Here is a 17,450-nt window from a genome sequence, read left to right as displayed (position 1 = left end):
TTAATGTAACATTGTATGTCAACTATACTTCCATAAGTAAAAAAAGAGAGAAGATGGTGTTCTCCCTGTTGGCGGATTTGAGGAGCACCGGCCTCAAAGGAATCACCTGGTGCCATCTAGTGGTAAAGGCCGTGTCTGCAGTCCAAGAACCACAGACGAGTGATGCGAACATCAAACATGGACGTAAGGGTTGGAGGAACTGACCTGGTCAACCCTGACATCAGATGCCAGAATCCTTCAACAACACCAAGCCACTGCCTGACTACGCACCACAAAGAAGGCACTCACTCCAATGCCCAGCAGCCCTACCTGCTGAAAAGCTGATCGAGTTGCCCCCCTCCACAAGCTCTGCGTTGGACTTACTACCGCCCTCCTCTGGATGACAAGGAGCCGTTTCCCCTCCTCTCAACCGTATCCTCCGTCAAGTTAATACTATTGATTCCATCCAGCCATCTTTGGTGAGTGTCTGCTAAGTGCCAGCCATTGGGGACACAGTAGTGAACCAGACACAAAGATAAGGAAGGGCTTGTGACAGATGAAGGACAACAGCATGGAGGACGGACGGACCTACGTTAGAGAATGTGAGAGGGAAAGCCTCTCTGAAAAGGGAATGGGCTGAGTTGGGTCCTTACAGAACTGGAGAGAGCTGTGCAAAAGGCGTTCTAGACAGGAGGAAGAGCAGACGGAAATGCTCTGGACAGGAACCGCCTTGGAATGTTCCAGGAACAGAAAGTCGGTAGGGAGGCTGGAGAACAGCGGGGAAACAGGAGAAACTAGAGAGGCGGGTGGTGGGAGCCAGGGAGAGACCTCTGCAGCCACGTGCAGCGGCCCCAAACCACGGCGAGGTGCACAAACGTAACAGGTGGGGACAGAACACAAACGTATCCGGTCACGAGTCCTTACGACTCCCACTTTCTAATGTCTCCAACATGCGTCTCCTTCTGGTCTCCAGATCTAGAAGACTGCCAGTGGGTTCTGGGAGGAAAAGGATGTCACTGATCTGCCCTTCAGAGTGGCTAACACGAGAAGATTTACAGAGCACTGCTAAGAAGAGTACGGGTCAAAGAACTAGCGGGCACTGCTGATGGGAAGTTCCAAAGGGAGATGGGCAACCCGTTTCAGAGCTTAGAATTCTGTCACCCCTGGGAGCCCAGCTGAACATGGTGGATCCACACAAGGAAACACTAACCGGTCATCTCAGATATGAACTAGAAGGATCAGCCATGCCAAGACGTTCAAGACACCGTGAAGGGAAAAATGTTAGGCCAAAAACCGATGTAGCCAATGTGCCCGTGAACACATGTATGTGCGTATGTGCGTATCTACAGACAAGTACTAGGGTACTGGCTATTTCTGGTGTGTGTGTGTGTGTGTGTGTGTGTGTGTGTGTGTGTTTTAATTTATCTCTATGTTTTAAACTTTTTCTCCATGAACTATATGCCATATTTCATCTAAGACATTATCAATTATAAGACTGAAAAAAGAAAGAAGAAACACTGCCAGTTAGTTAATGTTTTTCTTATTGCTTACAATTTTAATTATGTGCTTGTTGGAAAAAGCCCGTTTGTTTGTTTAATTAGTTTTCAAGTAGGTTCTGTGTGCAACGTGGGCCTGAGCTCACAACCACATCCAGAGTTGCATGCTCTGTTGACTGAGCCACCAGACGCTCCTGCAAAAGCCCTTTTATGCTTATTTGAGCGGATTGAAAGGAAATGGATGAATGTAGTAAGAGGGTTAAGTCTTCCCTTTTGGGGTATCTGTGAGTTTCCACACAATATTGACCTTCGGGCCGCCAAGGGCATTGGCAAGGCTGCATCCCCAAAAGATCACCATCATCCTCTCCAAGATTTCCTTCCACGCTGCCGACCCTCCAGGTGCAGGTTTTGTTACTGAGCCTTGCTTGATCTCATCAGGAGGTATCCATGGATGGTTCTCCAACAGCATCAGGATTTGTGCTCCTTCTGCAAATGGCCCTTAAAAGGCACGTGGGCAGAAGCACCCAAGAGCTGACGGTGTAGTCATCCGGCCCTGCCGCAAGCAACAATGACCACATCCACTCGCACAGGTGATGACAACTCTAACGCGACTTGGCAGTGACTGCGGGACACATCGAGAATAAATCACAGCTGATGGCAAAGACGTAAGAACGTGTGTCACGGCATGGATCAAATACAGTGTTGCCTTCACCACGTGAGCAACAGTGAGCTTAGATATCATAAGCAAAGCAAAAGGCAAATATTAAGCGATGAAAAGTACCTGTGACATCACATAGTAACATCCTGAAAACATAAAGAACTTACGAATCAGTAAGGAAAAAAATCCTAATATCCCCGAAGAAAGGCCAAAAATGGGCAGATCACCAAAGAGCCAAGTGATCACTGGATATACAAAATAAAGAAACCAAAAAATGCAAAATGAAAGCAGAAACAGCAAGCAGTAAATCTGCTATCAAATCAGCAACAAAAGCGTTTAATAGAACCTGGCTTTGGTGAGGATGAGAAAGAGGGCAGCTGAGCCGCCAGAACTGTAAACTGTCACTGCCATGCCACGAGGCACTTCGGCTGCTGGTACTCAAAGCTGAAGAGTTATATTTACGCGATGCCCAAACAATCCCACTTCTAGGATTTTACCCTAAGGAAATAGTCAAGAATGAACACAAAAAGGTTTCGGTAAGAACACTGAACCTGGGGTTACGGTATCAGGTGAACAAAGCAAGCTACAAAATTCTACGTACAGAATGTTCCCAATTCTGTTAGATGAATGCGTACATTCACGTACACGTGAATATACATACATGTACAGTATACATATCAAGACTTCCCAGAGTAGGCACCAAAAGGTGAACAGTGGTCGCCTCTACACTGACGCTGTGCACCTACTGCTGCTGTCTGTCTATCCCCACCACAGTCCTCTGTTGCCCAAACCCAGAAAATATCCCCTCTCTTTATGTATCCTGACTTTGTTTAAAACCCAAAGAATCAAAAATCTCAGATTTGGGAAGACCTATTTCGCAGTCTTCGGTCAATCCCTCTTGCTTTTGAAATTTTCATGACATTCACGTACCACCTGTTCAGTGTAACATTTCTTTAAATCAACTCGCTTTTTTTTAGTACTCGGATCTGACGTGCTACCTGGGATTTTCTTCTAACACACGCTATAATAAATACCTACCTATTAAAATTTCATGTGTGCCACCTAAAGTCATTTCACATTCCTTCCATTCCTTCCGTGGGAAACACTGATCTGGGCCGACCGCCTACTCACTCGAGAGCATTTGCTGACTCTGCCCTATAGGCATGAGTACCACCTGCAACAGGAAAGGGGTGACATGCTCACCGCCAGGGATTTCTTCACCTGAAGGAAAGGGCAGGGGCCCTCCGCGCTCTCCCAGCCAGTGAGGATCAAGGCCAGGTTCATTTTACTTCTATCAACCCTCCTGAGAGCTGACTACAATGCCAGGCATCATTGCAAATGCTTGACCGATAGGAACGGAACGCCTACAACCCTCATAATGACCCCCCGTGGAAGGCACTGCTTTACACACTGAGGTGAAGGTCCGTCCCTCAAGCTGCAGAACCCTGTAGAAAATTTCATTCTAGGGGTGCCTGGGTGGCTCAGTCGGTTAAGTGGCCGACTTCGGCTCAGGTCATGATCTCACGGTCCGTGAGTTCAAGCCCCACGTCGGGCTCTGTGCTGACAGCTCAGAGCCTGGAGCCTGTTTCAGATTCTGTGCCTCCTTCTCTCTCTGACCCTCCCCTGTTCATGCTCTGTCTTTGTCTCAAAAATAAATAAACATTAAAACAATTAAAAAAAAAAAAGAAAATTTCATTCTATTGCTTTTCCACCTATTTACCCACCTGGATTTGGATCCCTCCCCCGACACTTCAGTTGCTTAAATGATATCTGTGTCTGTGTGTATATGTGTGTGTTTACATGGTCGTGTGTGTGTATATATGTACACACACACACACATATATATGTACATTAAACATATATATGTAACGTATGCACACATACACATACATACAATGTACTTAAATGCAATTGCAAAAATCAATCCGATACTCTTAGCATCAATTTTTAAGTTTGAAATCGGAACTACCTACTGCATACTAGCCTAAGATACTGCTCTACCTCTTATTGTTAATTTTATTGTTCTTTTTTTTAGTCTCATTTTTTTTTGTTTCTATTTCTTGGTAGTTTTATTCTTGGTTATACATGGAAGGCAGGAAGCAAAGTCTTAAGGGCAACAGACTTTGTACCTAAACAGACTTCCAGTTTGTTTCCTTTCTTGTGAGCTCTGTTGCTTTCTTAAGTAGATCCGCAAGGCCTTAAGTGTTGAATCACCTAAAAAAAAAACAAAACAAAACTGAGCCTCAATGAACTCACACGCTATCGTTTCTTCCCAACAGAGGCTACTGGTATTGCCTTTTGGCTTCAGCTAACACCCAATTACTTTACAAGGGTTAATATGTCCTAAAATCTACTGCCTCCACTGTAAGTACTCATTGACTAGTGGGCAAGGCATTTATGAAAAAGGAACCAACATTCACAAGAGGGTGAGTTAAGTAGGAGAAGTCAATCAGAAAGTTCCCATGGTACAATGTCTCCTATCTGACTTAAGCAAACAAAAAACCCAGTTAATACAGAATATAGTAACAGGATGTCATGGGCCTGAATAATGCGAAAGTTCTTTTGGAAAAAATAAAACATTTAAACACATGTAGTCTGAATATTTTCTCCCAGTCTGTCTTGCCTGTTCATTTTCTCAGTGCATCCATTTTTCCTTTGTAATTAGTGCTTTTTTTTTTGTTCTGTATCCAAAACATTTGCCTACCTCAAGGTTGTCAACATATGCTCTCATGGTTTCATCTAAAAGATTTATGGTTCTAGCTGTTATATTTCAGTTTATGATCCATCCCAAATTCATGTGTACAGAACGAGGTAGGGGCTACGGTCCATTTTGTTTCCACTTGAATTTCCACTTTACCCAGAATTATTCATTAAAAAGACGTCCCTTTCGCCCACTGAATTGGCTTGACAATCTAGGTGAAGATCAACCAACAGTACTTGTGTTTGGTCTATTTCTTGGACTCTTTATTCTGTGTCACTGATCTATCTTTATGCCAAAGACTTTGATTGCTGTGGCTTTACTGCAAGTCTTCAAATTAAGCAGTATTAAGCAGTTTAAGTGCTTCAACTCTGCTCTTCGTTTGAAGACTTTTTTGGCTATTCAAGACCCTTCACGTTTCCATATACATTTTCGAAACAATCTGTTAATTTCTTCTAAAAAAAAAAGATGGCTAGGATTTTGACGGTGATTGCACTGATTCCACGGATCAAGTCAGGGAGAACAGGAATCTCAAAACATCAAATCTTCCAATGCATGAACAAAGCGTATCTCCCATTTATTTCAGTCTCCTTGAATTCCTCTCAACAATGTTTTACGGTTTTCTGTGTAAAGTTGTTTTGCGTCTTTCATTATATTTATTCCTACCCACTTTAGGTTTTTGGATGCTATTGTCAATATTTTCAATTTTAATTTTCCTACCCATGTATGTATACATACAATATATCTATCTGACAAAGAATTCCTATCCAGAATATAGAATAAACTCCAATGAGTCAAAACCAAAAACCATTAACAACAAAAATGGGCAAAAGACTTGAACAGACAGTTCACGAAAGATGTAGGAATGTCCAATAAGCACACAAAAAGATGCCTAAGATCACTAGTCACCAGGGAAATGCAATTTAAAACCATACTGAGATGCTCTTTCACCCTCACTGACAATACAGAATGTTAACAAGGATGTTGAGCAACTGGAGTTTCAATATATTGCTGGTGGGAAGTGTAAAGCGATAAACCACTTTGGAAATTAGTCTAGCAGTTAAATATATACCCAACCTGTGACTAAGCAATTCTATTCCTAGACATTTATTTGAGAGAAATTGAAGACCTGTATGAGAATGTCCCTTGTAGCCTATTCACAATGACCAAAAACTTCGATACAACTCAAATGTCCTATCATTGGAGAACACACGAACAAATCATGGTGTATTCATACATGTATAGGAACAAACTACACTGACAAAGACTCTTTCCTTGACCAAACTCTAGCCAGGTTCCTCGAGCCCTCTTCTCCACTAGGCTTCAACCTTGACTTACTGTATAGAGACTCGAACAAACACTAATGTAGACTTTAACAGCTCAAGGCTCCACCCCTAGGATGATTCCGGTACCCCTTAGTGCCTGCCCGAGAAAACTCAAGGCTGCCAAAAGCACCCATTGTTTCTTCTAGCCAACACTGAAAGATCAGGTCCCTGTCTCCCAGTGAGCAAATCCAGGTGGTTTCACATGAACCAATACCTTTCCTGGCTTTTGTAATTTTTTACTTCTGATTTCATTCACCCCCAACTTTCCTCCCTCATTCTCTCTTTAAAATCTCCTCTGTACAAACTGAAGTTGAGTTTCATTCACTCTGGACTCTTTTCCTTATTGGAATAGTTAATTACTGATTAAACTCTGTCCTCATCACGTGAACTAGTATCTAGCTTTATCTTTAAAAAAATTTTTTTAATGTTTATTTATTTTGAGAGACTGTGTGTGTGCATGGATGCACACGCAGAGAAGGAGCAGGGGGTGGGGGGGAGGAGAGAGAGAGAGAGAGAGAGAGAGAGAGAATCCTAAGCAGGCTCTGCACTGTCAATGCAGAGCCAGACATGGGGCTCAATCCCACAAACCGTGAGATCATGCCCTGAGCCGGAATCAAGAGACAGATGGTCAAGTGACCAAGCCACCCAGGCACCCCTGGCTTTATCTTTGATAACGCAAACAACATGGATGAATCTCAAGGAACACAGTTGAGTGAAAGAAGACAAAATAATACATACTGTATGACTCCATTTCTATGACATTCGAAAACAGGGAGATCTAATCTACCACAGATTTCGAAACCAGAAAATGACTGGTGAGGGTAAGGAGACTAATTAGAAACATATAACAAGGGAAGTTTCTAGAGTTTCAGATATATTTTATATCTTGTTTTGGGCGGTGGTACACAGATATACCGTGTACGTTGACTCTTGAACAACACAGGGGTTGGGGTGTCAACCTCCTGTGCAATCAAAACTTTGAGTATAACTTTCGATTCCCCAAAAACGTAACTACAAATTGACTACTGTTGACCAGAAGTCTTAACAGTTGATTAACATGTATTTTGTACGTTAGATTTATTATATATTGTATTCTTTCAATAAAGTAGGCTAAAGAAAATATGAAGAGGGGCACCTGGGTGGCTCAGTTGGTTAAGTGTCTGACTTTAGCTCAGGTCACGATCTCATAGTTCATGGATACGAGCCCTGCATTGGGCATTCTGCGGTCAGTGCGGAACCCACTTTGGATCCTCTTTCTCCCTCATCTGCCTCTCCCTTCCTCGTGCACGTGCTCTCTCTCTCTCTCTCTCTCAAAAATCAATAAGCACTAAAAAAAGAAAATATTAAGAAAATCATAAAGAAAATACGTTTAGAGTACTGTACTGCATTTATCGAAGAAGCCACATATAAGTGCAGTTCAAACCCATGTTGTTCAAGAGTCAACCATATACACTTGTTAAGACTCATGAAACTGAACACTAAAGACCTGAGCATTTTATTTTATAAATCATGACCCTCTCACCCCTGCTCTCCCACCTCCATTTTCTTCCTTCCCCTCTCCCTCTGTCTCTTAAGAATACCTGGGGAAATTCTGAAGAACAAGAAAGATGAGCGATATAGCTGACCCTCTGATGGGGGATATTCCCCATTCAATATCCACTTACCCCTTCCTCCTTACCCCCATTTTGTTTGAGGTATCAATCTGCCCCCTGAGAAATTCTCCCCTCCCACACTTTCTTGCAGCTAGGGGTGAGGTCACCTGCCCAATTCTGGCCAATGAGAAGTATGTAGAAGTCTACAGGGTGGGACTCCCTGAAAACCTATTGCTTTCACAGACTCAAACACATGCTTTGGTTAGTATCGCTTTCTTTTCTTTCTTCCTGGAGTACAGCTGCTCAGATGAACTAAGGAGATTGTGCTAGTCCCTGATACAACCCTGTTTTACCCCAAGCTAGAGGAGCTCTTGGCAAGTCACGACTAACACTTCGCAAGTCAAAATGTTTAGGCATCGAAATGAAAAAAGCAATTCCGACTGGAAGTCAAGGATGATCTACGCATTGCTGTGCTAAAGTATACGTAAGAATTTAGTATGGAAGTGATATTTCAAATCAATGGAGGATACAGACCATCAACGGACAGTGTAGGAACAAAAACCGCTAACTTATAACATACAAAATTATAAAGATAGATGAATGCTCTAAGCAATAGAAGCCAAAACCGTAAAAGGGCTGAAAGAAAAGGCAGTGATTGAAAATGGTCTCATAAAACGTTACCCAAAAGCCCCAAGCCATAAAGTTAGACTGTCAGATTTGGCACCATAAAGATTCAGAATTTCTGCATCATGAAATGTATGGTACAAGCTAAACGTAAAGACAAGCAACAGTTTGAGAGAAAATAATGGAACACATACGTAGGCAAAGGACTACTACCATATATATGACAAGTTCTTACAGACCAATAAAAACATAAATGAAACAAAACCCCAAAAACCCAGTTAGGAAAATGATAAGGAGAAAGGCGTCATGTAAAAAAATATCAGAGATAGTGAAGAACTAAAAATGGTCAGTCTTTTTTTTTTTTATATAAAAAAATTTTTTTTTTAACGTTTATTTATTTTTGAGACAGACAGAGACAGAGCATGAGTGGGGGAGGGTCAGAGAGAGGGAGACACAGAATCTGAAACAGGCTCCAGGCTCTGAGCTGTCAGCACAGAGCCCGATGCGGGGCTCGAACTCACGGACCGCGAGATCATGACCTGAGCCGAAGTCGGCCTCTTAACCGACTGAGCCACCCAGGCGCCCCTAAAAATGCTCAGTCTTAGGACGCCAGGGTGGCTCGGGCGGTTGAACGTCTGGCTTCGGCTCAGGTCATGATCTCACAGTTTGTGAGTTCGAGCCCCGCGTCACGCTCTGTGCTAATAGCACAGGGCCTGCTTCGGATCCTCTCTCTCCCTCTCTCTGCCCCTTCCCCGCTTGCTCTCTCTCTCTCTCTCTCAAAAATAAACATAAAAATTTTTTTAATAAAAATACTCAGTCTTACTAGTGAGTATAATAAAAGTTTTTTAAATAAAATAAAAAATTTTAAGAGGTATTATCCACCTGCCAGCTGACAAACAATTTAAGAGACTGAGAATATTCTGTGTTTAGCATCTCTTTTACCATGAGAACAGAAACGGACACAACTCTTTCGAGGACCACTTTGCAAAGGCTTCTCCCCTGAAATCCATCTCACTGGAAAACTGAAACGCACATGCAAAGATGTTTATCGCAGCCCTGCTTTAATAGCAAAATCATAGCTACCCAAATAATGAACAGAAGAACAGTCACATAAACTAAAACCATATTGTGGAATACTGTTCAGCCATTACAACAACAAAAAAAATGGAGACAAAAACTTGTATGTACAGTATATTCAAATTAGACTAATGAGTTGGGGAAGAGTATTCACTTTGGCCCTTTAACAAATTAACCATTAAGGGGCACCTGGCTGGCTCAAAGAGTATGTGATGCTTGATCTCAGGGTTGTGAGTTTGAGCTCCACGTTGGGTGTAGAGACTACTTAAAAACAAAATCTTGGGGGTGGGGGGGGAATCTGGGTGGCTCAGTCAGTTAAGCATCCGACTCTTGGTATCAGCTCAGCTCATGATCTCACATTTTGTAAGATCAAGCTCCACATCAGGCTCTGCAATGACAGAGTGGAGCCTGCTTGGGATTCTTTCCTTCCCCCTCTCTCTCTGCCACCCTCCTCAACCCCGCGTGCGCTCTCTCTCAAAATAAATAAGCATTAAAAAAATAACAAAAACAATTAAAAAAAAATCTTAGGGGCACATGAGTGGCTCCGTTGGTTAAGCGCCTGGCTCTTGATTTTGGCTCAGGTCACGATCTCATGGTTTGTGGGACCGAGCCCCACACTGGGCTTCACGTAGATGGCATGGAGCCTCTCTCACCCTCTCTCTCTCTGCTCCTCCACCTTCCCCCTCAAAAATAAATAAACAAAACATCAATAATAGTAATGTTTAAAAAATTAAAAAATCTTAAAAACATAATCATTAAAAAAATTAGTATTCTAGATTTGAAACCATTGTTTTTCATAGATATTTTCCAAAATTTAGCTTGTTGCTTTTTTGAAAACATGAGGAGGGTTGCAGAAAATCCACGATTTACGGGACCTTCGTGATGGGCAAGTTGGGCAGCTAATTTATCCTCACCAGAATATTCTAATTCTAAAGTGACACATCTTCTCTGAGGATGGAAAGCAGCAGCGCCCACCTTCAAATATTCAGATCACGATCTCAAGCCCTGCTCTCTGGGCACGGCTGCAAAGATGCAATCCGTGTGCTGGAAAGGCCTAGGCCCTTGGGAAAGTGCCGCCTCTCCAGGGAGGTGATCCTGTGACCCACCTGCACCTCAAGGGGGACATTTTTGGATTCGGTAGAAATCAGATTGACTTCTGTAATTTTTACAACAGGATTTCAGTCTTACAGCCCCTGGCCTGGTTTCTAAAACAGACAGACCACTCAAATCCAGGGAAACAGAACAACAGAATGTGGAGACCTCATCAGGAAGTGCAACCCTGAGCTTCGGCGTTCAGTTCCTCGTCACTTGGCCGCCTGAGAAATGGGTCTAGCAGGCACGTGGCTAAGGCAGACACGGTCATTCCCCACACCTTTCTTCTCGCGGGGGGAGACAAACGTTCAACACTACGCCTGCCTACGCCGCAGCTGGACTGACCGCCGCCAAGGACACGCACAGAGAACACGGAAGGGGCTGGGCCTGGTCTGCAGGTGTCAGGGGCCTCCTGGTGGGAGCCGCATCTGAGATGAGCCAGAGGGCTTGGCTTCTTCTTTCACTCACTGGCCTCACCCACATCCAATCTGTCAACACATCCCATCACCTCCTCCTTCAAAATGTACCCAGAATCTGGTCGATTCTCAGCCCTTCCGGTGCTACCATCCTGACCCAAGACATCAGCGCCTCTGTCTTGGAAAATTCCATCAGCCTATTAACTGATCTCCCTGCTTCCGTCCTTGCTCCCTACAGGCTGCTCTCAACAGAGAAGCCAGAGTGATCCCATTAAAACCTAAGTCAGGTCACCTCGTTCTTCGGTTCAAAATTCTCCATTGGACACCACCACAAGTCCCTGAGACCCCCTTCAGCCCACCTCCTTCTCCCTCATGCTGGCCTGGTCCTTCCTGGAACAAGTCAGGCCTGCTCCCTCCATGGGCCTTCCTACCCTCCCTGCTCTCTGCCTGGGACACCGTTTCCAGAGACATCCACAGGGCTCCCTCCCTCACCTCCTACAAGCCTGTCCCCACCATTGTCCTTCTCGGGGGGCCATCTCAGGGGAAACTCTAAGCTCTACTCAGAGATACCAGCCTAGAGGGGCATCTAAAGGACAGAAAAAAAAAAAAAAAAAAACCCCTCAGGTCCTAAGGAAAAACACCCTGAGGACATAGCAGAAATAACTGACCAAGCAAGGTGGAAAGCAGAGATCAGGGTCGAGAGGGGCCGCGCTGCTCACGCATGAGGTGGTGCGGCACCAGGGCGGAAACACAGGGTGCCACCGCGGCGATGGTGACAGACATGGATGAGAAGAGGTGATCCCTACAGACGAGGCGTTCCAGAAAATGAGTGCCCTGTGCGTAGCCTGGGTCCTCCACACGCAGAGTGAAGCCGACTGGGCTGATGGCAAGAAGGTCGAGACAGACAGGAGGACTGTGGGCCAGGCACCCAAGACGTCCACGAATCAAGTGAATAACCAGGAGAAAACAGTAATGAGGAGGAAGAGAGGATGCTCCGCCTGGGGACCATGGATCTCAAGGAAACGGGGGTTGGGGGGGGGGGTCAAAGAACAAGGACACAAATCTTACACCCCCGATCCTGAAATCTCATACCCTGGGGTATGAGAAAACAGAGGCACCATCTGAGAGGACTTCAAAGAAGGATATCCCCGGGGAAGGACCAGGGTCAAAGCAAAGAGAGGGAAGAGATGGCTAAGGAGAGGCTGAGGAAGGAGACGAGGCTGGCGATTAAGGAGTGGGAATTTCCCAGGACACAGGGAGGGTCTGGGGAGAGGGGGTCAGGGGTAAACAACAGAGGGAACTGCCTTGGGCGGGCAGCACAGGACGGAGAAGACAAGGAGAGGGGAGATGGGTAGTGGCGAGAGTTAGCGATCACAGTAAGTGCTGGGAAAATACCTGCGGAATCCCACGGAATTTTTAAGCATAAGGCCAGAATGTCCGCTCAGAAGAGTTCTCACTGTAGGACCGCAGGACTGAGAGCACAGGCCCATGCTGATGGTCACGGCACTGACGATGACGACTGGGACAGTGCTGATAATAACCACCAGTCTTCGACACCTGCCGTGTGCCAGGCACTGTGGGGAGCGCGCCACATTTAATCCTGCCGACAGCCGTCTGACACCGTTCACGTCACTACTATCCCCGGGAGGGCTCTGAAAGGAAGGAGGGAACAACCTGCAAGAGAAGTAACAGAACCGCACGAGTCCTGGGAAGCTAACTGGCTCCTGTGTTAAATTAGGGCTTTTATGGCCTTAACCTAAGGCGGGGGGAACCAGCCTGATCCACAGGTATGACATATTCAGTAACTTCAACCAAACAGTGTTCGGAATGGAGGCAAATCAAAACCAGTAGTAACAATTTATTGAAGGCTTCACGCTGTGCCAGATCCTGTGCTAACTGCCACGTGTCTGTGATCTCATTGAATCCTTACATCCCGAAGGTGGGTTACCATTGTTATCCCCCCACTTCAAAACTCAGACGACAGACAGCCCACGGTTCATGCAAGGAATCCCTATTTAATAACGTGATCTTTTGACAAGATTGAAGGGTTTAACACATTACGGTGAAGATATCACAGAACTTGAAGGAGAGAGACCTACAACATGTCTTAAAACACTAACTTACGGATTCTCACAATCTTTTTGCATGTTTTTTTCAGATGAGGGAAAGGCCAGTGCAAAAGAAGCTTCAATGAAATGCACCTGGATGGCAAACACGCCCAGTCTTTATAGCCCAGGACCTATCCCAGCAGATTCTGATTCCGTGAGTCTAGAGTAGGACGTGAGCATCTGTGGTTTCTTTCTTTCTTTCTTTCTTTCTTTCTTTCTTTTCTTTCTTTCTTTCTTTCTTAATTTTTTTTTTAACATTTATTTATTTTTTGAGAGAAAGAGACACAGCATGAGCAGGAGAGGGGCAGAAAGAGAGAGAGACACAAGATCAGCAGCAGAGCCCGATCAAAAAACTTGATGCAGAATGGTTTAGTGGCAGAGCTAGGATCAGCTTGACAGAGCCCGGCCCCAAGGTCCATGTTTTAAATCACTATGCTTAGTCTCCAAGAACCTACAAAAAGTGCGAGCCTTAACCCAAAACCTTGGCATTCCCCACCTCCATTCCCTAGTGGCCCCAGCTTCAAGGGCATTCTACCCATTCCTTTAACAGTTCGCACTCTCCTGCTCTGCCCCAACACCCTCCTATATCCCCGTTTTGCATTCAGCCTTGTGATCTCAGCTTCAACGTTATTGCCTCAATGACAAACTCGAATGGCATGCTGTATTTCTCAGCACTCAACACAAAACCGTAATTATGTATTTCACAGGGAATTATTTGCTTCCTGACTTTTCCCACGAGGTGGATGGTGCTGCCCTCAGACACCACGTCAGTCCTATTCATCACGTGTTCCCAATAACTGAATACCCACCAACCATTCAAAAAAGAAGGCTTTGGCACAACGGATACGCTCAATAATTTCTGTGGAACGAGTGAATAAAGTACACTCGAGCCTCGTGCTTCCAGGTGTGTGATACATGTCTGTGCTCACGATACTGCCCTCACTACACCCCAAGTATGTAGACCCCTGTGGCATACTTGCTCAGGCCTGGGAGAAGGAGGAGGAGGAGGCGGAGGAGGAGGCGGAGGAGGAGGCGGAGGAGGAGGTGGAGGAAGAAGAGGAGGAGCCGCCGCCGCCGCCAACGCTGTCTCCGCCGGCAGGCGATGTATCGGCGCCAGGCCGTCCCCCGACCTCCCCGGCCGGAGCCCCGCGGGCCGCCGCTGCCGCCGCCATGAAGAAGCAGTTGGACCGCGGCCCCCCGGCGGGTGGCGCCACTGGAAGTGACCCGGCGGAGAGGGCGGGGCTCCGGCCTCGGAGCAGCCGCCATCGCCGCCGCTGCTGCCGCCTCGGCCCGGAAGCGATGTAGTCCCCTCAGGCCGTCCTCCGAGGTGCACAGCCCGAGACCCGCGGGCCGCAGCTGGCGCCGCCGCCGTGAAGAGGCAGTTAAACCGCAGGAAACAGCTGGCCAACCAGACCGTGGGCAGGTGAGTGAGTCGTGCCGGGCCGGCCGGGAGCGCGCGGGCCGGGGACCGGGGGGTCGGGGTCGTGGCCCGGGCCGGGGCGGGCCCGCTGCCCCGCGGGGCCCCGCGCTCCGGCCCGGCCGCCCGCCCGCTCCGCGCCGGGTCCGCTGCGGGCCAGGGAGGAGGGCTGCGCCACGCAGCGGCCTGTCGCCCAGCTCAGGGCCGCCGCCCGAGTCCCCGGGAACAGCGGGGTGGGCCGGCCTCCAGGGACGCCCCAGCGCGGGTCCCCGCCGCCCATTGTCCCGGCCCCGCTGAGCATCGTCCTCTGGGGTCTGGACCCAAGCTTTCCCCTGGCCTCCCCCCCTCTCCCGGGGCTTTGCCTTGGGCGAAAACTCGCCTAACTGGTGTGCCCGAGGCCGGGCGGGCGCGGTGCTCTGGGGGGCGGCATTCTCAGCCTTTCCGGGTCGCCCGGCCCGAACGTCCACCTCCAAGTGGCTGATGGCAGTCAATAAGTAAGGGGCGATCAGAGCCCATCGGAGCCGCTTAGGGAGACTCAGGACTCCCTTGGAGGCACTTTGGAGGGTGTGCCGTCTCCCAACCGTGGCCCCTGTGGACCGGACTGCTCAAGTTCTTGACCTGTAGACATTTGGAACCGGGAGGAAAGAATTGCGGGAACGCCTTGGGCAAATGGAAAAACAAAAAGAGGGGGGGCTTTCAAAACAGCTTTTCTCACTTTGGATTGGGGAGCAAATCCTTCTCCAGGTTTGTCTGGTATCGCTTTAATGCTTGACAGGAAACGATCGACGGTGAAATGACAGAAGAGACCGGAGTTTGTAGTGGTTTTGAGAGCCTCTGGAGGTTGATTATCGTGTGCTGTGTTCTCTGGGGTAAATCTTTCAAGGTCTTTCAGGGCAGTGAGCTGTCCTGTCCCCGCTGACTGTTTATTCCGAGAAGGGGTACGAAAGTGTGACTTTTTCATCGCTTTTTCTTCTTTGTTTTCAAGAGTTGAGTAAAAGGGGGCGTTTGGTTTGTCCAGAGCACGTGGGGACACTTCTTTTCTGTGTGTGTCTGAAAATACTTTTACTTTCCCTTGAGCTTTCTATATTTGCCTTTTACACTTTCGTTCCCCCCCCCCCCAAGGTTTTGCTTAGTTTTGTTCAATTTCGTTGCTACCCCCACCCTATTATCTCCGTGTGCACTTATCCTGTTTCCAGAGTGGATCCCTGTCCCTACAGCCTAGCAGTGCCTACTTTTCTGTCATTTGTAGGAAAATGATAGAAATAACGAGTGTCAAGGGGAAGGCAGACGGAATAGTCGTGGGGCCCAAAGCTTCAAGCAGGCATCTGTGAATGAGTTACAAGATCACTCCTTAGGAGATCCCCCCCCCCCCCCCCCCCCCGCCCCCAGGATTCTCAGTAACATGCATTGTGAAATCAGTATTTAGTGACTCTCAAGACACATGTGTCACATTGTCGTTCTGGCCAGTTTGTACATCTCATGAGGAAAGGGGTGTTTGCTCTCTTGCACAAAGTTCTGAGACTTGTCAAGCTATCAAGCCACTCAGGGTCTCTTTGGCTCCGGCTTCCTCTGTAGCAGGTTCTCCCTTCACGCTGCCGAATTACAGCCATATGTGCCTCCTTTCGGTTGCCAGAGGCCGCCGAGCCTTCTTCCCTGTTAGCCTCTACCTGGAAGTCTCCAAAGCTCCTTTCACCTCACCTGCCCTAGACCTGCCTCCTACTCATTCTTTAGGTGTCCAGGCAAAGGTCACTGCCTCTAAAAGACCTTCTGTGATGCTCCAACGTGGATTGGGAGTCCCTCTCCTGGCCACTTACATACGTCCGCATAGCACCTGCTTTTCTATAATGCAAGGCCTGTTTACTTGTTAGTATTCTCCATTAGACTGAACGCCTTGAGAGTCCTTGCCGTCTTTCTGTTTCCTTGGCCAGCTCTGCTGTGGCTCCTGTCATATGGTCGATTCTCCATAAACATTTGTCAATCTAGCACACATCTAGATCTTACCAGATCGCTCCGGTGGTGTGAGCCCAAGAATGGGAAAATGAAAGCTGGATAGAGTAAATGGTGATTCGTGCTAGCATTGTAATTCTGGCCCAGACCTTTGACTCTGTTTGAAAATCTTTCTTGCTAGATGCCAGTGGAAGCAGCAGCTGTTACAGAGGTGTTAGGGGTGTGGCAATTTCTGCTCCCAAAGCCAAAACTGTTTCCTGGGGAAGCTTTGGCTTTACTCCTGTTGATTCCCTGGATAAGTTTGTATTTTTTCCACGTCAAGAATTACGAAGGACTAGGGAGGAAAAATGGAGGCAAGAGAGAGCCTAGAATTGTAATTGTGTGTTATTGGCGTAGGCATCAGGATTGGGATTTGGGGGGTATTTGGGTCAAGAGGAAAGCGAGAAAGCAGAGAAGTTACCTCCCCCCTGGCCCCCCCGCCCCCCCCGCCGCAGCCAGGAGTGATATTCTGTGTGTGAGTGGCTCGCCCGTTGTGTCTGTTACGGATGCATAGAGTTCTGAATGGTGTCTTGGGAGGAAGTATTCTCTTCTCTTCCCGACAATGAGGACCTCGTGAGTCACCCCACAGTGAGGTTCTGTGGGATGGACATGTGGGAGAATTCGTAATGGCTAGAAGAAGTTGAGTTCTCATGATGCAGTTTGTGGACAATGGGTGCATGAGTCTGTTTCGGAGGATGGTTTGTGTATCACAGGCCCAAGGACGATGCAGTGGTCTCTTGAGTGGGGTATCCCAAAGAAGAGAATTAGGATGCTTGATTCATCCGTTCAAGAGACCCTTATTGAGCCCAAATTATGTGCCGTTGTGGAAAGTAGAAAAGAATCCAAGTGAATACAAACGCGGCTTCTGCCCTGAAGGGGCTCCACAGACTTGTGGAAGAGATAGGCAAGCAAAAATGCTTCTATACCATGAGGTAAGTCCTTATGGAGGGATGGCTGACACACTAAGTGAAACTCTACTCCT

At 47.0% G+C, this 17,450-nt stretch overlaps 1 protein-coding gene across 11 annotated transcripts in view; it reads right to left on the bottom strand.

Moving 5' to 3' along the window:
- LOC122209760 overlaps positions 1–14,331 on the bottom strand; it is a 35,168-nt gene extending 20,837 nt beyond the window's left edge. For 3 of the 11 annotated variants that reach the window (XR_006197732.1, XR_006197731.1, XR_006197733.1), the window contains exons 1-3: positions 12,353–12,435; positions 4,263–4,347; positions 3,172–3,307 (exon numbers count right to left, since the gene is read on the bottom strand). Coding sequence is in view for 3 of the 11 variants with exons in the window: in XM_042921923.1 (XP_042777857.1) it covers positions 11,648–11,837; positions 12,353–12,631; positions 14,042–14,331 (759 nt within the window). In the remaining 8 variants the exon portion in view is untranslated. Of the gene's footprint in view, positions 1–1,808; positions 2,098–3,171; positions 3,308–4,262; positions 4,348–9,216; positions 9,395–10,917; positions 12,022–12,352; positions 13,140–14,041 lie in introns of those variants that run through there. The other 8 variants (XR_006197728.1, XR_006197727.1, XR_006197729.1 and 5 more) reach the window with 7 other exon arrangements.
- Positions 14,332–17,450: the final 3,119 nt, after the last annotated feature.

This window comes from Panthera leo, chromosome E3 (assembly GCF_018350215.1).
Source record: "Panthera leo isolate Ple1 chromosome E3, P.leo_Ple1_pat1.1, whole genome shotgun sequence".
NCBI classification, from domain to species: Eukaryota; Metazoa; Chordata; class Mammalia; order Carnivora; family Felidae; genus Panthera; species Panthera leo.
This window is presented reverse-complemented; position numbering and strand designations above follow the sequence as displayed.